At 37.2% G+C, this 26,981-nt stretch overlaps 2 protein-coding genes and 1 non-coding gene across 3 annotated transcripts in view; 1 reads left to right on the top strand and 2 right to left on the bottom strand.

Annotated features, from left to right (window-relative positions):
- Positions 1 to 1,946: 1,946 nt before the first annotated feature.
- Positions 1,947 to 6,416, top strand: LOC105043473 (probable metal-nicotianamine transporter YSL9). Its single transcript, XM_010921035.4, has 9 exons — positions 1,947 to 2,127; positions 2,217 to 2,264; positions 2,580 to 3,023; positions 3,145 to 3,317; positions 4,074 to 4,171; positions 4,260 to 4,394; positions 4,547 to 4,736; positions 4,820 to 4,934; positions 5,016 to 6,416. Exons 3-9 carry the CDS (start codon positions 2,663 to 2,665, stop codon positions 5,939 to 5,941), a joined length of 1,998 nt encoding a protein of 665 aa, XP_010919337.2. The 5' UTR covers positions 1,947 to 2,127; positions 2,217 to 2,264; positions 2,580 to 2,662; the 3' UTR covers positions 5,942 to 6,416.
- Positions 6,417 to 10,877: 4,461 nt separating this feature from the next.
- Positions 10,878 to 11,889, bottom strand: LOC105043474 (protein S40-6). Its single transcript, XR_012140720.1, has one exon. It is a non-coding gene; the product is annotated as a protein S40-6 (transcript).
- An 8,922-nt stretch (positions 11,890 to 20,811) lies between these two features.
- LOC105043475 (protein HLB1) overlaps positions 20,812 to 26,981 on the bottom strand; it is a gene marked incomplete at its 5' end in the record, with an annotated part of 31,904 nt that continues 25,734 nt past the window's right edge. Inside the window, 3 exon segments of the mRNA XM_019850185.2 lie at positions 20,812 to 21,144; positions 22,624 to 22,809; positions 25,732 to 25,851. Coding sequence (XP_019705744.2) covers positions 21,034 to 21,144; positions 22,624 to 22,809; positions 25,732 to 25,851 — 417 coding nt within the window.

Raw genomic sequence — 26,981 nt, 5'->3', positions numbered from 1 at the left:
AGGTCACCTCTTTTTTTCCAGAATGGAAAGGTGGGAAAAAAAGAAAACGCAGTGTAAAATGGCGTTTCTAGAAAGGCCATGCTGAATGGCATTTCTAAAAATGCCATTTTGAATGGCGTTTTTAAAATTATTTTTTCCACAAAAAAAAGAAAAAAAATCAGAAAGAATGGAAAAAAAATAAAATTTAAAATTTAAAATTAATAAATAAATTAAAATTTTGATTTTGATTGAAATTTAAAATATAAAAATTTAAATTTGTAATTCAAATAAAAAATAATTTTAGATGATTTTTTTATCGAATTATTTTTAAAAAAAATAACTAAAAAAATTTTAAAACATAAAAAGTGCCATTAAAAAATAAAAATTTTAAAAAAATCGAAAAAATAAGAATTATAATTTAAAATTTAAAAAAATAAAATTTTAAAATTAATTAAAATAAAAATATCATTTCAAATTACTTTCTCAAATTAAAATTAATTTATTTAAAAAATATTTGAAATAAAAAAATAGCCTAAAAAAATTTCATAAAAAAGAAAGAAATGAAAAAAATAAAAAAATAATATAATTGTAAATTTGAATAAAATGTGAAAAAAAAATTTGTAAATTAAATTTTTAAAAAAATAAGAATTTTAACTTTAATTCAAATAAAAAATATAATTTCAAATTACGTTGTCCATTTCAAAATATTTTTTAAAAAATTATCTCAAGAAAAGAAAAAAAATATTGTAAAAAAATAAAAATACCCTAAAAAAAGGAAAAAAATAGAATTAAAAAATAAAAATTTTAATTTAATTGAAAAACAAAATTTATAATTTTCAATTTGAAGAAATAAAAATTATAATTGTAATTAAATAAAAAATAACAATTTAAATAACTAAATTAATTTAAATATAATTGTTTAAAAAATATTTTAAATAAAGAAAAAAATGTAATAGAATGTCAAAAAGATAAAAATGAAAGAAAACTAAAATTATAATTTTAAATTATAAAAATTATAAATTAAATTAAAAAAATGATATAAAAGAAGTAAATAAAAGAGAAAAAATGGTAATAAAATAGAAATTTATCATTTTTATAATTTGACACTCTTTTCTTGAGATAATTTTTTAAAAAATATTTTGAAATAGACAACGTAATTTGAAATTATATTTTTTATTTGAATTAAAGTTAAAATTCTTATTTTTTAAAAAAATTAATTTATAAATTTCTTTTTTTCACATTTTATTCAAATTTATAATTATATTATTTTTTATTTTTTTCATTTCTTTCTGTTTTTATGAAATTTTTTTAGGCTATTTTTTTAATTTCAAATATTTTTTAAATAAATTAATTTTAATTTGAGAAAGTAATTTGAAATGATATTTTTATTTTAATTAATTTTAAAAATTTTATTTTTTTTAAATTTCAAATTATAATTCTTATTTTTCTCGATTTTTTTAAAATTTTTATTTTTTAATGGCACTTTTTATTTTTTAAAATTTTTTTAGATATTTTTTTTAAAAAATAATTCGATAAAAAAATCATCTAAAATTATTTTTTTATTTGAATTACAAATTCAAATTTTTATATTTTAAATTTAAATCAAAATTAAAATTTTAATTTATTTATTAATTTAAAATTTTAAAATTTATTTTTTCCATTTTTTTTAATTTTTTTCTTTTTTTGGTGAAAAAAAAACCATCGAAAATGGTATTTTTAAAAACATCATTTTAAATGGTGTTTCTTTTTTTTCCCACCTTGCCATCCTGGAAAAAAAGAGGTGACGTGGAAGGGAAGAAATGTCATTCAAAATGGTGTTTTGTATTATTTTGGTAAAAAAAATAAAAAAAGTTAGGTTTTAAATTATTTTGGTAATTAATTTTTTTTTTATATTATTCTGAAAAAGAGCTCGTTATTTGTTTCCTTTGACCGGTGAAGGGGATTTTTTTTGTACTGCGTGGAGTGTCATCGTACTGATTGCAGTACACACAAGAAATTCTGCGGCACTAGTTTTCTTCTATAAAGAGTGTCCGTCTGGAGATTGGGACCTGGGGATGAATTACTTTAAGATTTTGAGAAGGAGCAGCCTAAAAGTTTTGATGGTCTCTGTGAAGTTTTGAGCTTTCCGAGCGTACGAGGAAGAGCGAGGTGAGATTTCTAGCTCTCTTCTGCAAATTTTTCAGAATCTGAGTATTTTCAGAAAGAGTAGCCTCAAAAGTTTTGACCTTTTTGCTCAGATGTCTGCGAGGGTTTGAGATTTCGGAGTGTATGAGGAGCACACAAAGGTGAGATTTTTAGTCCGTATCTTGGAATTTTTCAGAATCCGATCTCTTCTCTAAGATCTCGAGCTTGCATTATTTCGAGGGGAAAAAGACATTTTTTTAATTCGGTTTATAGAAAAGTGGATCATTCATTTGAAATTTTTAATGCATTTCTCGAACTTGATTTTGATCCTTTGTTTTATCTAAAAGAATAGGAGATTCCAAGACGAGATTATTTTTTCCCCCTTAGAGAATCTTTAAGATCCCCGCAATTTGAGATATAACAAGGAAGAATCGAAGTCCTTATTAGTTTACCTCTTTTCCCCCACATAAATCCAGATGGGATTTTTTGTTGAACGAATGAGGAGATAAAGAGAAAGAAGGCACGCAGGGTTTCAAGCAGTCAATTTGAGCTCAGCAACATGGAAGAGTCCAGGGAGATGCAGGAAATCGAGAAGAGCCAGGACTTGGAAGATCAACCCATGGAAGCAGAGGCAGGGGAATTCAAGAGGATTCCTCCATGGTCGAAGCAAATTACGCTCCGTGGACTCGTCGCGAGCTTTGCCATTGGAGTCATGTACAGTGTGATCGTGATGAAGCTAAATTTAACCACTGGACTCGTCCCCACCCTCAATGTCTCGGCTGCTCTTCTTGCCTTTGTCTTTCTCAGGACTTGGACGAGGCTGCTCCACAAGATCGGCATCGTGGCCACTCCCTTCACCCGGCAAGAGAACACGGTTGTGCAGACCTGTGCCGTTGCTTGCTATAGTATTGCTGTTGGAGGTGAGAAAGCTTCAATCTTGCTGAATTGTCCATAATGGAATAAGAGTTATGTGTGCTTTTTGTTATTTGATTCATCCCCCAACCTCGATTTTGGATCATAATTGTGTTGGTGTGATTGCAGGTGGATTTGGATCTTATCTTCTGGGTCTTAACAAGAGGACTTATGAGCAGGCAGGGGTGGACACAGAAGGGAATGTACCAGGCAGCTATAAGGAGCCTGGAATTGGTTGGATGACAGGGTTTATGTTTACTGTCAGCTTCGCCGGGCTTCTGGCCCTGGTTCCTTTCAGAAAGGTACTTCTTCATCTTACCTCTAAAGTCCTCTTCACCTTGAGTTATTTTTGTCTCTAGACTCTCTACCATTTTGATTGACAATATTGCTCCCCCCAAAAAAATGATTGATATTTGCTTGCAAATGCAGAAGAATCTTTTAATTTGTGATGGATATCTGATCTTGTAAACATAAGTTTTGCTCAAGTCTGGCTGATAATTTGCCGTATTATGTCATATTCATATATGAGCATATAACACAGAAGTGCAAAACTTAGCAAGAAGTTAGATTTTGATTGTCATAACTGGACAGTCATGCCAAAAATGTTTGTTTCCTTTTAACTTTCTTTCTTTTGCTTAATGTAATGTGATGTACTCTTTACCAATTATGATTGGTGCTACCTCAGCTCTTTTGTCCTGCTTGATAATTCAGATTATGTAAGTCCAAGTGTGGATAATGGGCATACATCTGACTTTGATTGAATAGAATTACTGTTTGAGAAAAGGGATTGACATATCATGTATCTAAGATTGAACAGTGAAAAAGTGAACTTATATGTTTAAATATTTACCTGTATTTGCCTTATGAGAAAAAACATTATTGTTAGTTGTGTATGCGTTTTGTGAATGAGTCACCTGTCTGGCTTTTTATTGCTTATTAAGTTTTTGCTATAGACACACTGTTGCTGATTATACAAATATGTTCATACAAGGGCACTCTCTTTTGTTCTTTTTCCACAGTTTTGCATACTTTTCTCATTGAATCTAAATCATTTTCAGATTATGATAATTGACTATAAATTAACATATCCAAGTGGAACTGCTACTGCTGTTCTCATCAATGGATTTCATACACCTCATGGAGATAAAATGGCAAAGTATGTACCAACTTTACCTGCTCCCTTGAAAATTAGAATCTACATAGAATTTACACTGCTGAACATTCCATTTTCAATTTCTCATCAGGAAGCAAGTTCATGGGTTTGTGAAATATTTTGGTCTAAGTTTCCTCTGGAGTTTCTTCCAGTGGTTTTATTCAGGAGGAGATATGTGTGGATTTTCACAGTTCCCTACCTTTGGGCTGAAAGCTTGGAAACAGACGTATTTTTCAATAATCCCTTTTCATGAACTTAACATCATTATCAGTTCACTTAATATTCATAAGTTGTAATTGTAATCTTGGTATTGCAGCTTAACATCATTATCAATTTACTTAATATTCATAAGTTGTAATTGTAATCTTGGTATTGCAGATTTTTTTTTGATTGTAGCCTGACATATGTTGGGGCTGGAATGATTTGTTCTCATCTCGTGAATCTTTCTCTCCTCCTCGGAGCGGTGCTTTCATGGGGTGTGATGTGGCCACTGATAAGTGAACTTAAAGGAGATTGGTACCCTGCGAATTTACCGGAAAGTAGTATGAGAAGCTTGCAAGGTTATAAGGTCTGTATGTAATAGATTTTTCACATCTGGTCCTCCAAATATCAATGATCTGTTCTTTGCTTATATGGTAGATCTTTTTGCAGGTATTCATATCCATCGCTCTTATATTAGGGGATGGCCTCTATAATTTCTTAAAGATTCTTGCTTTCATTGCAAGAAACATGCATGCTAGCTCAGAAAACAAGAAACCCAGCAAAGGTTAATAACTAAATATGGACTCATTCATCCAGAGCCATAAATGTTTATCTTGCAACATAACTGATACTGTTTTTCCTACAGTGGTGGATCATGGTACTCAAGTTCTTGACAATCTCCAGCGTAACGAAGTATTCACAAGAGAGAGCATTCCTTTATGGCTGGCCTATTCTGGCTATGCTGTTTTCTCCGTGGTCTCTGTCATTGCTATCCCCTTCATGTTCCCTCAGGTGAAATGGTACTATGTCATCATAGCTTACATGCTTGCCCCAGCTCTGGGTTTCTGCAATGCTTATGGTGCTGGCCTCACAGATATGAACATGGCCTATAACTATGGAAAAGTGGCTCTCTTTATGCTTGCAGCTTGGGCAGGGAAGGACAATGGTGTAGTAGCAGGCCTTGTAGCCTGCGGTCTAATCAAATCTGTGGTCTCTATTTCTGCTGATCTAATGCATGACTTTAAGACAGGCCATCTGACATTGACATCACCAAGGTCAATGCTTCTTAGCCAGGCTATTGGAACAGCCATGGGCTGTGTTGTTGCTCCACTGACTTTCTTCCTCTTTTACAAAGCCTTTGATGTGGGGAATCCAGAAGGAATCTGGAAGGCTCCTTATGCTTTGATCTACCGGAACATGGCGATTCTGGGTGTCCAGGGCTTCTCGGCACTTCCCCACCATTGCTTGCAGATTTGTTATGGTTTCTTTGGCTTTGCAGTGGTGGCCAATCTAATGAAAGACATCTTCCCATCTAAGTACGGAAAGTGGGTTCCTCTGCCGATGGCCATGGCAGTGCCATTTCTAGTTGGAGCCAACTTTGCAATCGATATGTGTCTTGGAAGCTTGATAGTGTTTGCATGGCACAGGCTTAACAGTAACAAGGCTGCTCTAATGGCGCCCGCGGTTGCCTCTGGTTTGATTTGTGGGGATGGGCTGTGGATCCTACCTTCTTCCTTGCTGGCTCTGGCGCGGGTCAACCCTCCCATCTGCATGAAGTTCATCACTACGTAATAGAGAATTGCCCAATCCAACTGCCTGAATTAAGTTATAAATGTCTAATGAGAAGAGAGATACCATATTAAAACACTCTCATCGAAGGACTCTAATTGCAGAAGAGGGAGAATATAACAACAGGGCAGCTGCATGTAGTGCGATCAAAATGCACATATTTCACATAATTTGGTGAATGAAGGAACAAAGGATGTTACCCAAAAAGAAAAAAAAAAGGAACAAAGCAAAACTTGTCTGGTTCTAGACATTTGCCTTGTTGCATATGGCATCTATGATGAAGGTCTGCTATAGCATTTTAATGAGTTGAGCATGGTGATGTTATGCTTCAGATGGAGGTTAACAGCTCTAAGGTATCTCTCTGTGTTGATGGTTGCACCTCTCAAGGCAACATCTTTTACAAATAGGGTAATAGCAAAAATGTATCTGAATCTTTTCTCATATTTAAATGCTATTATTAGTTGATAGAATTATTGAATATGTATGAGCAGTGCAGTTTTCCCCTTTTTTTTGCTTTACTTTTTTCTTTTTTCCCCCTTTTGTTAATTACTCTACCAAGTATGGAATATTATATAGGCATCCAATCATACCAGAAGTTATATTTCTTTTTGTTAATTAATAAGTGTAAGGTCTATAAGTGGGTTATTAACCCATTTGATAATAAAAGATGAAGATGAATTATTTGCTTTCAGTATGCCTGCTAAAATCAGAATGGATTAAATTAACACTGGTAAAATTTGTGCAGTAATTACATAAAGAATGATCAATGGAATTTCATCAAGAAAATGCATTACATTTTAGTTTTTGCCGTGTATGAAATTTAAAGAGGCATATGTAAGCAGAATAACAGAAATCCAGACCAAATCTTTGCTGATCGGCCAGCCCCGGCCTGCCTATTTTGCTCCTGGTGTTGTGCCATGGTTACAGTGCTGCATACCTCCTTCGGAGAAAGCGAAATGTTTTGTGCACCGTGGGTGGTGTAGAACCATGACACCATCCGTAATGATTGATTTTCGCATAGGACTGATAAAAAAAAATTATTTTTTTGCGTACATCACACTCCTGTCCCATGTATGAACCAATCATCGCGGCGGTGCATGCAGTTCTGTGCACCGCCGGTGGTGCACAGAGAATTCCTCATTGAGAAATAAGAACAGAGAGAAATCCCTTGGAAACATATCACGGAGGAATTGAAGTGTACAGCATCATACCGTTGCAGACGAAAGAAGGAATAACTAAGAAAACAGAAGCAAGACGGCCATCATTATGCAATTGGTTAAGAATCTTTTATTTTGACTTGGCAAAAGAAAACCCCGCAGTAGGAGAGAAAATAAGTGCATAAGAGTGGATGTTTGGTTGTAAAGAGAACTGCATAACAACCAACTTCCCTAAGAAATTTTAGTTTATCGATTGTTTGTTTCACTAGAAAATTGGTAAATCAAGAACTTTTATTTTTAGAAGGTTTTTTCCTTCTTCGGCAGATTACCTTGTAACTCAACGCACCTTCATTACTTTCATGTGTAATCATTCTGTAAAACCTAAAACATAGAGTTGCCTTCTTAAATACCCTGCTTTCAGCTTTGACAACAGATTAGATAAACAGTGGTTGCTGGTTAATTTTCAACTCTTGAAACCTACAGAAGTTGAAACTTTTTTTTTTTGAGCAAACATGGCTCCAAACTTGGCTTTGACATGGGACAGCGAAGTTACAGGATTCTATCATAAATCGGACGTAAACTTGAAGTGCTCACAAGTGTTTTTGGTTGTGTCCGAACCCATCAGCGCATAAATAGCATGAATTTTGGGCACTCGCAGCTAGCACTTGAGATGGGTTACTCTGTTCAAATTAAGGGAGTGTTCGAAGATAGTTTTTTTTTAAATTACCATAGAAATAAAACAAAAACCCATGCCATACATCATTTTTTTTTTTTAAACATGCCCATACCTGATGATAACAAGCATCTGCTTGAATCATTGGGGAACTGTATAAAACATACCACTATTTATGACTTACTGTAGAATTCTCTGGTTTGTTATCAATGGAGATCTTGGGGTGTGGGGGGGAATTATTTTTTCCTTTAGATTTCCAGCTCAGCGATGTATATTGTTCTGAAATGAGATTGCACCCCCGAGACTCGCTGGTTTCTGCTTATATTAGAAACCCGTCATAAGTGTCGCCTTCTCCTCTTTCTCGACAATATAAAATTAATATATTAAATATTTTTAGTCGGTAGAAGCCATAAAAGAACTCGCTTCAATTGCAGCACGAAGAATCAGAACCATAATCTCATCCAAAGAAACTGTTGTACACAATATTATCATAAAATTACAGTTTATAAGAATAACCAATTCATGGTGTGACCTCTATTATTGCATTCATCGGTTGCACATGGATATAAACAAGGAAGAGAAACGTGCTTGACTGGACTTCTTTTGTTTGTATTTTTCAGGATTGTATCTTGTTAACTATTTTTTCTTTTTCCTAATCATAACCATCCCTGCAACTAAGGATCAATCCAGGCTTTTCTTTCCAAAGTGCTCAAGATTCCTTGGTATCAACTTTCAAAGCTATTTTTTTTGTATATAAAAATCGAAAATAATCTAGGACAGAAAAAAATTCCAGCCAAGGTCTAGGTAAGATCAGGAATTAAGTTTAGATCCTTGATATTCGCTCTTGGAAACTTTACCAACTGCACTAATTAGCATCTAGTTAGGGTCTTTTGGATGATGCTGCTGAATCCTGCAGTATACATAATATAAGACCTAATCCTATGGCTGGACCTTTCCAGCCATTTCTGTCGAAGGAAAAAAAAAAAACTTAATAAGGTCTTTTTTTTTCTTGAGAAAGTTTTTATGCACCATATGTGGTGCAATAAAATGATGTGGAGCGCACCACTCAACCACCTTGGAGTACGGAGCTATCGCTTTCCAACATGTACTTAATAGTGTATTAATGCTGCAGTTCTATTTTTTCATTTAAAATTTTGAATAACAAAAATACCCTCTTGTTTTAAAAAATTATGATATCCTGTGGCCATATTATGACATCCTGCGGTACTTTTTGCATACAGAAAATCATAATTTTTTTCAGAAGTCATAAAAGGGAAGGATATTTTTGTCATTAAAAATTTATGAATAAAAAATATCCATCCCTTCCTTATGACATCCTGTGGCCAAATTATGAACAAGAAGTCATAATTTGACCAAAGATGTCATAATATGACAATAAGATATCATAATTTCTTTAGAAAAGGAGGAATATTTTCGTCATTTAAATTTCAAATGAAAAAGTAGAACTGCAGGTATTAAATATGCATTAGAAAGCGGTGGCTAGTGATCCAATTAGATGGAACGGTGTATTTTTTCTATACCATATGCGGTGTACAAATAATTACTCTTTTTTCTTTCTTCCTATAGGATTTGGGCCAATCTATTCCAAAGCTATTCTTAGGTATTTTGTGAGTATAGGCTCGGCCTAGTCTGGAGTACCATAATCTTACGATTATCCAAATAAGTTCTTAGTGAAACTTTCATTTAAATTGTACAAGTAAGATTTACTTTCATAGCTGGTCTTCTTTCAGCATTGCAATCTGCAAGTCAATACATTTAAATAAACTTTTGACTTACGAATCAAAGTTAACTTCTCTAAGGGCTTGTTTGGATGAGGATAATCTGATATAAAAAATAAATCTCATATTAAATTATCATATCTGATATGAAAAGTGGATGAGATAGATGGTAAAATAAATGATAGATCCTATATATATTTTCATGAGAAAAAAGATAAGACAAATATCAGTAAGGATGGTATTTGTTCCCATACTCAATTACCAAATAAGGATAATTTGAAAATAACATTTCTTGAAGAAAATACCCTAACTTTTATTATATTAACATGATATTAAGTATATTATGTAGTTAATATCAATATATAATATACTAATATATTAATATAATAAATAACTAATATATATTTATTAATTATCAATTAATATAAAATATGAATATATATATATATATATATTCTAATATGTATAATTAATTTAAAAATTTATTAATTCATGTAATTTTATTTCATTATTCAAAATAGACAATATCTATGATGTTTATGTGAGGTCGGACTAAGAAAAAACTATCGAATCATTTATTCAAAAATGTTATTAAAAATTTGATAATATTTTAATTATCTCTAATCAAATATTGCTGTCATTTTGTGAAGCTATTTTTCATATTGATTCTTTACACTAATCTATAAAATCTATTTTTCTTTGCGTTCATTTTTTTCATATAATTACTCCTGGGAAACGTCAGACATATGCCCACCAAATGAATCCTAGAAGAAAAAAAATGAGTCAAAACATCCACTAGAGATAAAAAATTGTAAATATCGCTGCTGTGCAAGACTGACCATTGGCCAATAGTGGCGCCACCAACCATGTGGAGGAATCATAGGAGGATCATTTTTTTAATGGGAGAATTTGAGCTCCCCACGTTACTATCGAAACAACAATTAATAATAACAAAGATTGTTTAGCGTGCAGAAGCGTCCGAGTCAACCAGCGAAGGATGGAAGTGACAACACAAATATCATTCACGTCGGCTTCGACTTATCTGCCCCCGATTCAACCAATGAAATATGTACTAATTGCTAAACATACGGTGGTAACTTTTTCTATTATTCTTCTTTCGTCTGCATTCAATTAATTAATCTAAATAAAGATAATCTGAACAAGAATCACATGCCAGTACACCAACTCTGCAGCTCTTTCATCGTAGTAAAACAATGCCAGACTTCAACCAGAAATTATCAGGTCATACACATATTAGATAGAGAGGAAGAGAACTTTTACAATAAAAATTCTATCGCACTTGAGCCATCAACCCTGCAATAAAACTTATTTACAATGAAAACATAAACAAGAAAATGAGGGGGAAAAAAGGGGACAAGCATCTATCTTTTTATTCTAAACTGAACTTAAAAATATCCAATTGATAATAAAACTAAATGGTGATTACACAGCGAGCTAGAAATCTTGGCACCATCCCAACCCATCGAAAAGAGAGCATCTGAAAGTACAATAATAGCAAAACCCAGACCCTTCGCCCGACAAAAAAACCCAAACCAATCTCTCACTAGGGAGGGGCGAGAAAAAGAAAAGGGTAAGAGAGAACACATCAGAGGAAACCGGTCTTCTGTAAGACGGCGTTCCGTACCTGCCGGAGATCCCTCCCTTTGAGGGTCCTCCCTACGCCCTCGAACACCGAGAATGTCATCACGTGCGACCTCGCCACGATCACGTGCGGCGGAACCATCTCCTCGTCCTCCTCCTCCTCCTCCAGATCTCTATCCTCCCCCTCCTCCACCTTCCTCCCACTCCTCCAGCTCGGCCACGCCGGCACGTTCACCGGCGCCGACTGGTGGAACCCCTTTCCCATCCCTCCCCCGGCTCCTCCGTCCCCGCCCTCCCCGCGGGCACCGGCACGCCACCTCGCGAGGCCGCAGCCGGCCGCCTCTGCCTCACCAGGAGCAGGCTGTCCTCCGCCAGCGCGGCCGATAGACCGGACCTTCCCGGCACGAAGGGCCGGGTCTCGTGCCGCCCGTGGCGGTATCGGTCTGACTGCGAGTAGGAGGCGGGGCCGCCAGCGGAAGGGGAGGAGGAGGCAGAGGAGACCTCAGAGACGGACCAGAAGATGTCGCTCTCATCGAGCTCCAGGTTAGGGTTTGAGCTGGGGCCGGAATCGGGCTGCTTCAAGATGCCGAGGAATCGGATGGAAGAAGAAGAGGAGGAGGGCTTGGTGTGGGGAAAGGAAGAAGGAGTTATCTTCACCGGTGCGATCGCCTCATCTCCCATCGCGGCCTCGCCCGCCTACCCGCCCGCCGCTTCCTCTCTCTCTTCTCGGTGCCCGGTCTTCCACATCCCTTTATACCCGATGCGGGATGGGGAATTTGATCTTATCGTGGTCGTGAGGTGCAAAGGACCGCCCACGACAGATGGGGCCTTGAGAGAATCTTGAGAAAGCCGATCGTGCGGACGGAGATTCCGCTCACAGGGAGTGGCCGGGCTAAACCGGTGGATCGGAAGCCGGACTATCTCATTCTGCTTGATATGAGGTCAGTAATGATTTCCAGCAACGAGACAAAAAGCTATCTAGTTCTGTGAACTAATGGATCCAGCCCAAACAATCATCACCGTTAGTGCAATGATCAATGGTGATGATCAAACAGTCTTACCCTATTTAATCATCCACCTATGGTTGATGCATGCGCAACACGTGATTGAGATGGATCCTGAAATTGAAAGGATACAAAAATCTAAAAATATTATTCTCACGATGAACAAGTTTCTTGTTTAACATGTGACCCTCTCCTTTATTAATCAGACCTTCCAAGATGGGTCCCTTTAACCAACAATAGTTGATTTAGTGGATATGGCTCTCTTTTAGCTGAGCTCTATCATGTGGATCCTATTTAATCATCCATCTATGGTTGATGCATGGGTAACACATGATTGAGATGAATCCTGAAATTAAAAGGGTACAAAAATCTAAAAATATTACTCTCATGATGAACAAGTTTTTTGTTTGACATATGACCCTCTCCCCTTATTAATCAGACCTTCCATCTATTGAGATGGGTCCTTTTAACCAACAAAAGTTGATTTAGTGGATATGGCCCTCTTTTAGCTGAGCTCTATCATGTGGATCCTATTTAATCATCCATCTATGGTTGATGCATGGGCAACACGTGATTGAGATGGATTCTGAAATTGAAAGGGTACAAAAATCTAAAAATATTACTCTCATGATGAACAAGTTTCTTGTTTGACATATGATCCTCTCCCCTTATTAATCAGACCTTCCATCTATTGAGATGGGTCCCTTTAACCAACAATAGTTGATTTAGTGGATATGGCCCTCTTTTAGCTGAGCTCTATCATGTGGATGCCAGTAAAGATGGTGACGGATCTGATTTGGATCGGATTGATGAATGTCCGTACCCATTTTGTAACACCCGGCCCATTTGGGCCCTGGACCAAGCCCAAAGCCCATACAAAAAAAAAAACAAAACAAAACAAAAATAAAAGAAGAAAGCTGATGGGAGGAGGAAGACTCCTCACCGGAGTCTTCTTCCTCTCCTCTAGGAGTCCGAGTAGGGGTGGGAGACCTCCTCTATAAAATCTTCTTTCCCTCGCTTAGGTATTTACAAAGAAATTTTGGAGAAATTTGAGAAATTTTTCATGAGAGCGCCATGGGTTTTTGATCGGGAAGAAAGGGGCCGCCGGAGCTCACCTTGGCTGTCGGAATAAGGTAATCTCTTCTCTTTTCATTTTGCATTTATTTTCGGACCACCGGCGACCGGCCAATGGCCGAAAATCATGAAGAAAGGGGACGGATCCTCTGTTTTTCGAGAAATAAAAAAAAAATACTTTGCCGATCGAATCTCGCTGCCGGTTGGCCTTGCTTTGTTGCTGTCGGCTGACCTTACTCCGTTGCCGTCGATCGGACACCACCCACCTCATCGAAGCTTGGGGCACCAAGGGGGGACCTCACGATCTTCCCCTGTTTCGGCCCAAGGGAGGCGCGGGAAGAAAAGGAAAAAGAAAGAAGGAGAAAGAAGAAGAAGAAAAGAAGAAGGAAAAGAAAAAGAAAAAAGAGAAAGAGAAAGAAAAAAATAAAAATAAAAAAAAATAATTAAAAAAAAGAGAAATTTTTTCTCTCTCCTCACTCTCCTTTCTCTCTTTTCTTTCTCCTCTCTCTACCTTCTCTCTTCATTTTCTCTCTTTAGATTCTCTCTCTATTTTCTCTCTCTACATCTTTCTCTCTTTTTATGAATTTTGTCTCTCTAGAGTCTTTCTCTCTCTCTCTGATTTATCACAGACCCTAGGATAAACTTGAGATGAAAATAAGATGATCTGAAATTGCTCCAAAATTCATGCAGTAGATTAGATTCTGATCCGATCTTTATTCAAAATTGATAACATCAATCATGGTTAATCCATATTGAGTCACCCTGATATGACCTCTGATGATCTCGACCATGATTGCCTCATCGGAAGGATACGAAGATTCTCTCTCCACTTTCTCTCTCTAGAATTTTCTCTCTCTTCATGAATTTTTTCTCTCTTCATGAATTTTCTCTCTCTAAAAATCTTATGGATCAGTTGAGGATCCAGATACTTAGACAAATCCTAATTTTGGTTAATTCTGAGAGAGTCCTAGATTTGTGTTATTAAGATTGATTATCGGATAATTTTCTTCATATATGATTTTTATATTTGATTAGGGTTATGAAGAGATGATTGTCTACATATGATATCGAGTAGAATATTTTGTTAAAAAAATTCATAAATCAAAAAAAGAACATTGATTTCTGTACTTGGATCAGTCACCGATAAAGGTAAGAATCCCCGTACATGATCACCATTATATATATGCTATTTTATCGTTGGTCTTGCATTATTACTTTTGCATCGTCGGATTTGAGATTGATGAATTTATTATATTTGAGATATTGTTATTTAATTTTGAGCATGAGTATGTTATGTCAATATATATGTATCAGAGATTGATGGCATGATTATATGGATATGACATATCTGAATTGATCATAATGCAAGTCGGAATTGATTTGATGAAATCAACACATAATGATTAAATAAAAAGAAAGAGATATATGGTATGGACTAGTCTTGTTATGTGGAACAGCCGGCCAGGAGCTTATGCCACAGCCCGCCAGAAGCTTATGCCTAGAACAGCCCCCACTGGCTTACTGGTGGATCAGCCGGCCAGGAGCTCATGCTTGGGATAGTCTGCAGGAGCTTATGCCTGGGACAGCCTCTTACGAGCTTTCGTACGTAGGACAGTCGGTCAGGAGCTCATCCTAGGACAGCCTTGAAAGGCTTTTAAGTGGATATTGATTCGGACGATGACTAAGGTATAGACTTGGATAGTCCAGAGCCAGAAAGAAAATGTTAAAAATCATATGATTATGAAAAGAGAAATGAAAGATAAGATATGAAATAATTGTTGAATAAAAGTATTTCACCTGTTAACATATGATGATGCATCTATTTTAACAAGACAGTAAATTTATGGATGTTTGCAGTATTCTGAATATTGAACATGAGATTTTGTGTTTTATTGCTTATTCTTATTTTCAGATTATATTACTGTATCAGTGTGATATGGAAATTTTTACTGGACTGTAAAGCTCACACCTCTTCATCTTTCTTTTTCTTCTCAGAGACACAGGATGCTCATGATTGGCTATGGTATTGGTTTGTGGGTGAGCAGATGTATAGATAGAGTATCATAGTACCTAATCAGAGGATTAAAGAAATTAATTTATAATTATGCAAGATTTTATGAATTATTATTGAAATAAATTGTTATGGATGTTAAGGTTGTAATGATTTAATTTGGCCTTGCATATTCTTTAGGACTTGCTCTAAGGAGTGTGCGGCCATCACGTATCCGATCCGGATGTTGGGTTCGAGGCGTGACACATCTAATTATAAAATAATCTATATTCATACCTGCACCGTATCCATCTCAGATCAAATCGGATAAACTAAAAGATAGAGATTAAATAGGATCGAGTCGGGTATATCCACTTTACCTCATATCAGGTTGGGTCAAATTGGATGGGACCTCAAAAAATCTCTAAATCCTACACACTATCATGCTTCTACGAACAAGAATAGACTTTCAAAATCTCAAAAAATTAAATTACACCTTTAAAAATCCCATTGAAACTTGAGAAACCCCTCCAATCTCCCATAGATGCTCTCCTTTCCCACAAATCTTCGGAAGTAAAGAAAGAAATGAAAAGAAAATTGAAGCGAAAAGAAAAAAGAATGATAATTTGTGACAAAAGGTCTTACCTCTCAATTTTTTCTGCTTTTCTTTTGTTTTCCTTGATTTTTTTTTATTTTTTCTCAATTTTTCTCAATTTGTTTCATCCTCAAGAGTCCCAATCGGACGGGAGGTTTGGAGTGGCCGAATAAGAAAAAAATCTTCTCGAGATTTAAAAAACCTCTCTGATCTCTTTGATCTCCCACAGGTGTTCTCTTTTCCCACAGATCTCCAATAAAAGAAAAATAAATAAAAAGAAAAAAAAGTAAAAAGAAAAAAAATAATTTATATGGAAAAAAGGGCTTATCACTCAATTTTTTTCACTTTTTTTTTTGTTTTTCTTGATTTCTCCTTCATTTTCTGTCAGTTTTTTCTCTATTTCCTTCCACCCTCAGAAGTCCCAATGGGATTGGAGGCTTGGAGTGGCCGAATAGAGAAGCTTTGGAGAAGTCTTTTCCCCTAATTTTCCTCTATTTTTTCCATCTTTAGGACTCCTTATTGGGTGGGAGGCTTGGAGAGTGGCCGAATACGGGTAGGCTCTTGGAGCAGCCACGAATAAGGAAGCCCATACGGCTAGGATCTTGTGTTGTTGGGTGTTGGATATATATATATATATATATATATATAGGGTCAGGTTTAGGGTGGGCATGCCATTATTTGTATTCAATCCGTATTCACTTTGAATTTTTTTTTCTAAAATCTATATCCATTCCAGATTTTAATCAGATCGAAAATTCATCCCATTCGGATTGGATTAGAGATCCAACGGATCGAACCAAATTATCATCTCTAGATGGCATATCTGTTGGTTGGATTCTAATAATCTTTCTCCAAACAAGCTCTTTTGGACAACTGCTCCTTCTTCTCGAGGGATAATTTGTCTTCTCAGTTTGCTTTGATTCTGCAACATGATATAATGCAATTTGGTGATGTTAGCAATCTTGGTTACATCTTACAGTAGCCTTTCAAATTTGCATTATTTCACTTGTACTGTTTTTCACATGATCTAGTTCCCTCACTTGGTCTTCTATGATAGCAAGCTCAGAATGCACTACTCAGTATCTTTTCTAGTTCAACTACATTATTCTTTTGGGCTAATTGAAAATAAGCAAGCAAGATGTGGTATCATAACTTGGTCTCAAGTTATCTTAAATTGCCTGATATTATTTCTCTGCTACTGGTATCATAATGCTTCACTTATTTTTAGGTCACTAATGAAAGAAGAAATGTTGTGTTGCTATCAGAAGAGATGTATGGCTCTACAAATTTTATGGACTCATTTTGAAACCCACAATATTACTGTGTTATTTGATACTCTGTTCACTGTTTCTTCCTTGCTGTCTAACAACTACAGTTTTGGACATCTCTTCAATTGCAAGGTTCTGAAATTACCATATCATGGGGTGTTATTCTCTAACATAACCAATGCTGCATTTATCTATAAAGTTTTAAAAGTCACTTGATTCTATTTTGTAGACTGTTCTTCAGTCCATTTTTTGAAGCGCAAAGTGATTATGCAAACGTAACATCAGCTTCAATTTGTCACTAATGCATTTCACTTCATGCTGGTTCATATCTATTGCTTCATTATTCCACCTTCGTATTACATTCAGATTGCAATGCTGTGGTTCCATAATCTTAATCCTATGGCATAGCTGTTTATGTTTATATATGTCCTATTATCCGGGGTCTTTTTATGCTGCTGGTACAAGCAAGTATATTATTCTAGTATTATTCTGCTTTACATAAGATCTGGCCACTTATTGTCACTTCGGGATTTTGGGCCTTGCACTATGCTGCTCCTATTTGGCTGACTTTCGCTTTCATGCTGCTCATATCTTGCTCACGTAGTTTCTTTGTTTGGATTCTGTATAAAGAATTATATATTTTATCTGGTTTTTTTTTTTTTTTTTTTTTTTTTGTTTCTCCTGTATTGATGCTTTTATTACTAAGGGCTGAGCTTTTTTTGTGGTTACTGTTACTGTTGGGGCTCAGTGCTTTTGGTCTTGGTCTGCAGCGGTGAATAAAGTTTTCTTCTCTTAAAAAAAAAAAAAATTAGCGTCATGGATCAATCGTGATTAATTCTGCAAATCGTGGGATCCATTGCATTTATGTCCAATAATTGCTGAGTCCTGCTCATTGATAGATAATTGGCGTACGCAACCTCCCCCTATAAGTCTATATATTTTAGTAGTATACGCCTATAGCAAAATGCCGACGATCTCACGTCCAATCACTGATTTGTTTTTCTACGGAAAAATGATGAACCTATGATATGATTGCTCAGGCACGCATGGTAGCCGCATGATTTGACGGCTCACAAGAGCGTTGACACAGGACAACGAGACGTGGTGGGCCCAGCGGTCCCAAACAGCAAATTGTGAGGTCTCAGGGGTGCTTCACCATTCCCATCCATCCAACTTGCTCTTATTCTGGATTGATGCTTTCTGGCGGGACGTGGATTGATGCTTTCTGATGGGACATACGTGGATGGTTTATTAAATAAGTCAGACCAGAGACTGATGGTGAACCACAGCCAGACTAAGAAACCGCGCGGTGATAGGGATTTAACAGCAACTAGCACCCAATCTTAGACCACCTTTCGCTTCCACTCATCATGGTTAAAAATAATTATCGATATCTGAGTGACTCAATATTCTGTCACAAACACCAACGGGATCTGAAAAGAGACAAGCATCTAAATATTTATCTGTTTTTCCGTGGTATCTGAAGGTCCTTTTATCATTTCACTGCTATGATTCTCCGGTATATTTTTTTGAAAGATTAACACTGTGCAGTTTGAATTGCTTCTTTTATCATCATCAAGCATACCAGAGACTCAATGTTCCTCGCACTGTCCCCTGTCCTCCGTGGCAGTTGGGGGACTGGTGGATGTAAGTGAGAGTCACGTAAAATTTAATTTAATTTAATTTATTTTATTGGGGACAGAAAGTTAGGCTTTTTTTTTTTTTTTTTTTCTTTTGGTAGTGAAAAGGAAGGGGTGGGGGACGAAACTTCTGCAGTAGCTGCATCGACATCCGTTCCCTTATTTAATCATCCGTTTCAAATCCACGCCGGCTGTGTGGAAGCCCACGGCCCGTTCTGCTTGGGCTACTGCCTGAGCGGCGAGAGTTGGCTATTCACAGAATGAAATAGAGCAGGAAAATAGACGGATGCTGGATAGCATTTCCCTGCACATAGCCTTTCAGATTCCCAGAGGGCTCTGGACCTCAAATCAAGAAATGGTAGAAGAAATTAAGCAGCGAAGAGGACAACCATTTTGGATTAGGGGAGACTGGGAATGGCATCAATGAAAAGAAAGTTATGCTTGAATGGATCAGCGATCACCTAGATTTGCGATTTTGCAGTAAAAATTCTGACAGAAAGCCTTACTTGGGTGGCTTATGTTAAAAAATTGCCCAAAATTAATGAACAAGGAAAATATTTTACGCTGTATTATTGGAGCGACTGTCAATTACATGCTTAACTTTTACCATTATGCCTTGTAATTCTTCTTGGGTCTGTCCAAGTTAAAGTAATATTAATATGGGTGGAACTGGGCCGGGCCTTTTCCCTACTGAGCTTGGCCCAAAAATAATTTTTAGACTTCGGACCGGACTTAGGCCCGATGAATATATAAAAATCCCGGCCCAAGCTCGGCTTGAGCCTAAGCCCAAGCTTGGCCCGAAGACCTTTGGGCCAGCTCGAGCATTGTTCAGCCCGAGCCCACACCCACCCACTCCCTCCCCTTCTTCGCCTCGTCCTCTGCTACCACGGTCGAGACCGCCTTCAAGACCCTCTCCGGCACCTCCTCTGTCAACTCCGCCACCTCCCAATCTATGACAGTCCCACCATTTCACCATCTGATCACAAACTGCCATCAACACTCGATCACAAGCTGCTGTCTTCTGAAGCTCTAGATCCTTCTTCGCCATCGTCCTCTAGCTTTCGATGGCAACAAGGGCCGTGTTGAGGCTTCTCGATGGAGGTTTCATCCTCTTCGAGCCGATCGAGTAACGGACACTCGAGCCCATTCACTGTCTTATCTTTTTTCGACTGCCCATGAAGAAGAAGAACCAATATCTCGAGGAAGCTCGGAGGCCATCTCTCTTTCAGTAAAGCCTTTCAAAGAAAAACCACCACCCTGGGTGTTTTTTTCTGACTCGCTGTGCCTTTTTCGATTCTTCTTCGTAGCTTCACTACCTGATGGATTAAGTCCGTCAACACACCTCCTTCAAAGAAACGAAGAACGGCGACTCCTCCCACATTCAAAAGTCGAGTGGCACACGAGGGAGGAGATGGCTGAGCGACGAAGGCCAGAGCAATCCAGAGATGGAGGCTTGGGAGAGGTGGTCAAGGAAGATGGGGGCTTGAGGACGATCATCAAATAATGCAAATCCGAACAGCAGAGGTCAGAGCACATCAAGAGATAGGAGCTTCGAGGAGGTGGTCGAGAGAGATGGAGGCTTGCGAACGGTCATCAAGTAAGACAAATCCAGAAGCATATGGACTCTAACCTTGGATCTAATCTTGGATTGATCGAATGAAGCCTACATATTCGGTGTATGTGTATGAGTATATCAATCCTAATATCAGACGGGGCAAGGATATTCGGACTTTGATTGGGGCTGAATTCGGACTTGAACCCAGGTCGGATCAAAAGTCTACCTGAGCCCGGCCCGAAAACAAAACCGACCCTATTTTTTGACCCAAGCCCAACCTAAATGGTTTCGGGCCGAACTTGAAGCACGGCCCGAAATCAGCCCGACCTGAGCCCACTTCCAGTCCTAACTAATATCACTGCCAAAAAGAAGAAAAAGTCACAGAATACCAAGACGACTGACCAAGATGTCACTTGGTGAAGACCAGCAATAGCAAAGAAGGTTTTTAACCTACCAAGCCTTGCATGGCATTGTAGAGCAGCGAGCAGCTTAATTTATCAAAGTAGGCAAGGTCTCAATTTTTTGTGAAATAAATCATTATTTAACTTTGTTTCAATCAATGGTGCAGCTGCTATATAAATGTCCAATAGCAACAATATAGAGGATATTCTTACCACTGTGGAATCCCACCTTCCCAGTTTCCTCAACCTATAATACATCACCAAAGTGTACAAAATGGTCAGCATGTTTTACGATAATTACCATCAGAAATCTCAGAGGCTTATGAATTGAAAAACCATTTTACAAGACGTATGATCAAAAACTTAAGTCTCAGGTCCAATTGACGCAACATGGGGATCAACCAGTTATGATGCCTGCAAGAACATCACTCTTTCCTCTGGCAAAAATGGTGTAAACAAGCTGGATTGCATCAAGCCATCCATCAAGAGACTCCCATGTGTCAGCAACCTGGCACCAGGACAGTAAATAGGATGAATGTTGAGACATGTTCTGAGATCACCCCCCACCCGGAGAGAGAGAGATGACGGAGAAAAAACTTAATTTCTTTGCCAGTAACAAGTTCCTTTTTTTTTTTTTTTTGATACAACAGTAACAAGTTCTTCAAGCAGACAACTCAGACCAAAAATGGCTGGATATGCATCAAGAGGAAGAAAAGAATAACATGAAGAAGCTATCGACAAAATAATTTCAGTATCTACTGTTGAGATTACCCAAACCAATACAATGGGCATATGCTGGAAAGTCAGAAAAAGTAGCCTTCCTTATGGGCATGTGTATCCTTTGTCATAGGATCACCATCTCAACTGCATTGGTCTAGTAATTGACGGCAGCAGAGGCTCTTATCAAGCACTAGGATGCACATCCCCAAGCATTACGCTCTAGTCGTGCATCATGCATCTTGATCATCTGTGCCACACATAATTAAAAAAAAAAAAAAACTGTGCTTGTGTTCTTAAAGAAATTCATTGATCACAACTTAGCAAATGCTTCCGAAACAGCTAAATAAAATATGGGGCCAATTATCACAAAGTTTGACGAGATGACCACCTTACCAATAGTTAGAAGACAAAACAATTTACACCAGGTTAAATCAAATTCAATTCACTATCGTGGCCTATTATTCTAAAAGTTCCATGGCAGCTAGAATATAATATTGTGCTAATTATCAAAAGTTTAATGATATGACCACCTTCCCAATAGTGATTGGAAAACTTACCCATAAGCATGCAAAAATGCACCTTGTGCACCCACAAAAACATGCACACATGCATACACGTAGATGTGCACACATTTCAACTCACTAGCAATTTTTTATCCTTGAAAGCATTTAAGTGATATGGCTACCAAGGGTTTAGTGATACATTCAGCCCGATGTACCTGATTTTCTGTCAAAAACCGGTAAGAGTCCCAAATTTGGGTCAGTAATAAACTAATCCAGTAACCACATTAATTTTTTTTTTATTACATGGAATTGAACCTTGGCGGATCAAAACCTAATAATATATAGGTTGCTTAATTATTTAATAGTATAAAACTTGTGTTGTTGTGTGAATGTTAAAGCATAGCTACCAAAACATCACATGCACAAGTAGAAGATAGATATTGGGGGAACCGATCTGATAGTCATCAAGTCCACATCTGATTTGGTTGGAACATAATTGTTTTCACATTCACATTAGGATCTAATGATCCAAGACAGGTCAACAAATTTATAACCCAAATGACAATGAGACTGCCTGTGAGTGGAAACGATCAAATATAAAACCACCTCAGACACTTGTGCAAAAATAACTGGAATTCAGTTCTCCAATGTAAAAGATAGACGGTAGTTGCAAGGAAGATGAACACAATGAGAATATACTATGGAACAAATTTAACTATCTAAATGCTGGAAGCTTTTAGCAACATTTGAAGGGAATTTCTTACCAGATATATGGGTCCATGAATTGTATCTATACAAAGGCCTGCACCTGGTGGCAAGGTTAGGTCGGCACATGCTGATACAGAGACAATATCTGGTATATCAACTTTAACTAGTGATTTATCATTGTGTGTGGATCCTTTCAGCCTGCCAGAGGGGCTTTGTGACAATTGTTTGTCACCCTTAGTGACCTGAAAAGAGTGGAATAGAAGCATCACTCTCTGAAAAACAATAAGTGGTAGTTATTTGTACCAAATAAACATTTCTTTAAATATTTTTTAAATTATTGTTTAATTATGAAATCACTATATGCTGATATGCATGTACAAGGAAAGAATCTGTTGCTTGGAAAAATAATGAAATGACAATACCCACTTTTCATTCATGCACTAGTTGTGGTGGTGAGATGTTACCCTGGGAAATGACAGTACCCATTTTTTGTTCGTCCACTAGACTGCTAAATTATCTGCTAAAAGCCAGAGTCAAATTGACTACATACAACATTAAACTGTATGTGGGTAAAGTTGCACATGTACAGCACCGTCATAATATATTGGCTCAACATCACCAATAAAGTATAACACTTAGTTAAGAAATATCACTAAGAAAAATAGCATGACATGATTGTTTCTTTCATACTTAGATTAGGAGAGTATATAAAACATATATTATAGTTATTTGGTTGATTGAATTGCCATAGTTTGTCTTTTCAACCTTTTTTGCCATCTCCCAATATTTTCATGTACTTGCAAACCTCATCAATTGGGTCACTTATGCTTGAGCCTTTGCTTGTTCCAAAAACTAAAGGGGCCTACGTGAAGTTCAGGAAAGTTTCCGATTACTTGATCGAGGATAAATTGGTTCAGACCAAGGTTCGCCATGCCGGAACGAGACCTCATGCCAGTCAGCCGGCAATACGGTTTAGTACACCGGCGTACGGTTCCATACAAGCCCAAACCAACATGGTAAAAAAAGCGAAGGAGAAAGAATCAGAGGAAGAGAGAGAGAGAGAGAGAGAGAGAGAGAGATGGAGACACTGGAGGCAGCTGTCGAAGGGTTGTGGAGGTCCCCTGAGGAGCATGAAACTCCGAACAGAGAGAGGAATGGGGCAGGAGGGGGGAGGGAAGGAGAGGGTGAGGAGGTTGGCAGTGGCGACCGGAGGCCTGATTCCTCCTCCCCATCTTCCACTAATCGAAACAAGGGCGACTACACCTACTTCAATCACGATTTTAATTTTTTTTGCCAACTCACAATAAAGTTGGTAATAGATTTGCCAGCTCACTATTTGTGAGCAAAATAAAAAAATCTAAATGAAGTCGGCAATGCCATTATCGACTTCACCTGATACTCAAAAAAATCGAAACAGGGGCTTCCACTCTTGTTTGGATTGGTCGACTCCGGCCTCCACAGCCTCGACGGACCTTCGAAGGCTCCCTCTCCCTCCCTCCCTCTCTCTCTCTTCCTTCTCTTCTTTCTCCCTCCCTCTCCTTGTCGGCCCTCCAACGGGCGCAGCGACCCTTCGACGGCATCCAGAGGGTCTATCTCCCTCTCCCTTCCCTTCCCTCCCCTCCCCTCTCTCTCTCTCTTTCCCCCTCCTGCCAGTGTTCCAAATTTTACACCGGAACCATACCGGTGGGCTGTCGATACGGATCAGCATACCTTGAACCATCCGATTCGGGAGGATTTGACGAAAGCTGGTTCAAACTCTACCATGGGAGTCTATAAGATTGAGACAAATCTTCCAATCTTATTGGATTCAATAGATATGCAAATGACTCATAGTCAAAGTATGGGTTCTTTATTTTTTTTGTTAGGAATCTCGCATCATTAGATATCAAGCAAATAGATAACAAAATAGTTTTATCAAAATGCAAATGCAGATAATTTTTTTCTTGGTCATTATAAAAAAAAAATAAAAATAGAATCTTTACGATGTCTCATGATATTTCGCTTGAGAAATATAGTCGTTATGTTGCATTAGGATGCCTAGATCCCAGACAAGTTAATGCATCCAATCAAAGTGATGCATGTAATGTTCATTTACATCATGGGAACTGCAAATTTCAGTCATGATCTTCACTTTTATGACAATGTGATGTATCATAGCCACATATCTCAGGTCACAAAAAGGACAGCAAACATAATCTGAAATTTTTACTTCACATGTACGGATTGTCAATATGAAAAAATGCAACACATGCCTATCCATGGAAGAAACAAAACCACGTCTTCATGTTTTCCTCCACCGAAAAGTGTACCTACTCCTTCCTTTACATTTGCAGATTTAGTGGACAAAAAGAAGAGGTTTCCTCTATTAGTTTAACTTTTACAGGAATCTTATGCAAAAACCAATCAGCAACTTTGACCCAGATTGCCCTAAGATTAGAAGAGCATTCTTCTTGCAAATGGGGCTCAAGACTAAAAGAGCATTCTGCCAAATGGGGCTATAGATGACTGCATGCAACCTCTTCTACTGCGAATAGGCTGTTCTGTGTTCGAATCCTGAGACATTTTTGTAAGTATATGACATAAGTAGTTCTTCCATCATTCATATGGTATTCCACTATTATTCTCAGGAAAAAGGAGCATTGTATGGAAATTTACTGGCAGTAAATAAATGTCTTGTTAAGTAGGTAAATTAACGAGGCGACTCGAGTTTTCTCTATCTTAAAAATGAAATTATTGTCCCCTGATTTGAAGTCCTACAGTTAAGGGGGAAGAAGTGAAATACAATCAAGAAGGATTGCCTAAAATAATTTTATTAGGTAGTCAAGTGGTTCGGTGAGTATTTAATTTTTTCAATCAGAGATATTAGAAAAACTTGGATCACATGCAGACACACTGAAATGATTTCCACCGGTAACTCAAGTCAGCTTTTTACATGTTATGGAGGGCAATGAAGATTCACAAAGACATATAATGGAATGGTAGCAGAGGCAAGAAATTGACATGGCGTATCTTCCTTTAATAAAAGACCGCAACATAATTGGCACTAAATATAACAACCAAACCATAAGAACAACATAATACACTCTATATCCTATGTTTTGCAAAATAAAGAATACAGTAGCTTCAAATCTGGTAATTGATTTGAATAACAATAGCCATCTGACCTGCTGAAGTCCTTCATGATTCAAAACAAATTGGGATCTTTCCCAATCTTTATGAGGTGCAATTGGGTCCTCTGCAGGTGGTGCAGTCAAATATCCCACTTTGAGGTAGGGCAGAGGTAGCTGTCAAATAAAACACATCATGATAAAAAATAGACATTAGAGATGGACATAACTTGAACCACAAATTGCTACAGAAAAAACAAACAATTATCTTATTCATCATAAATTCATACAAATTAAATGGGTGACAACTTATTCCAGCATTAGGACTTGCTACAAGGTATGAACTGTAATGATTTTAAGCATCACCAGAACTGGTAAATTGTGCAAATGTAAATTGAATAAAGGAATCATGTCTTGTTTTTTGGATCATGGGTTGAAGATTGTTATTGCATAACACAGCCAGGAGGCTTTTTAGATAGTAAATTTAGTAATAAGAATTTAGGAACCAGGCAAGCAGAAAGTATAAAATCTCAAGCAGTGCCGATATATGTTGTATCATGTAAATCCTTGAAGCTCTGAGTCTAGCTCACCCTTGGTTTGACTTATTGCAGGTGCAGAAATTTTAAACATAAAAGTGCAATGTTAGATTCTCATTTTCTTACCAAAAGCAAAGGTAATGATATTTGAAGGTTTTTTCTCACTTTTCAGTAGTAAGGGATGAGGCACCTCTAATTCTAAGGAATACACCCATCACAATCAGCCTGAGCACACTCCCTTTGGTTGCATGGACAGTCGCTGAACCAGTTGCCATTATCTCCCTCAAACACACATACTCTGGCAATCCAATCAGCTGATTGGTTTCCTTCAGAAAACATATGAGAAGCTCTGTAATAATCAAGATGACAATGGCCCAATGTCATATAGCATAGGCATGTAAATTTCTAGATCCCAACAATATGCTACTAATCCAATAAATGAAAGAGTCACAACCACACCTCCAAGCATTATAATTCTCTGTAGCCATGAGAAGACCATTGCAAACTGACGGGAGCTCTGCCATTTTTACTGGGCAAGACCTTATTTTGGCAGAACCTAGCATTGATAATGTGACCCCGGTGATCACAGAGAATGAACCCTACTCCACTATGATTACACTCATGATGAACCCCATCATAATTGACTTTGATTGCTTCAATTCTTAAGGTAGCCAGAAAATTACAAAGTAAAAAAGAGGAAGGTTTTGCAGAACTAAAGGTGTAACAGTTGAATGATAGGGGAAAAGTTTTACTTGAGTCAGAGGCATGATG

This window comes from Elaeis guineensis, chromosome 4, assembly GCF_000442705.2.
Source record: "Elaeis guineensis isolate ETL-2024a chromosome 4, EG11, whole genome shotgun sequence".
Lineage (NCBI taxonomy): Eukaryota > Viridiplantae > Streptophyta > Magnoliopsida > Arecales > Arecaceae > Elaeis > Elaeis guineensis.
Note: the sequence above shows the minus strand (reverse complement) of the source record. Positions and strands in the feature narration are given on the sequence as shown.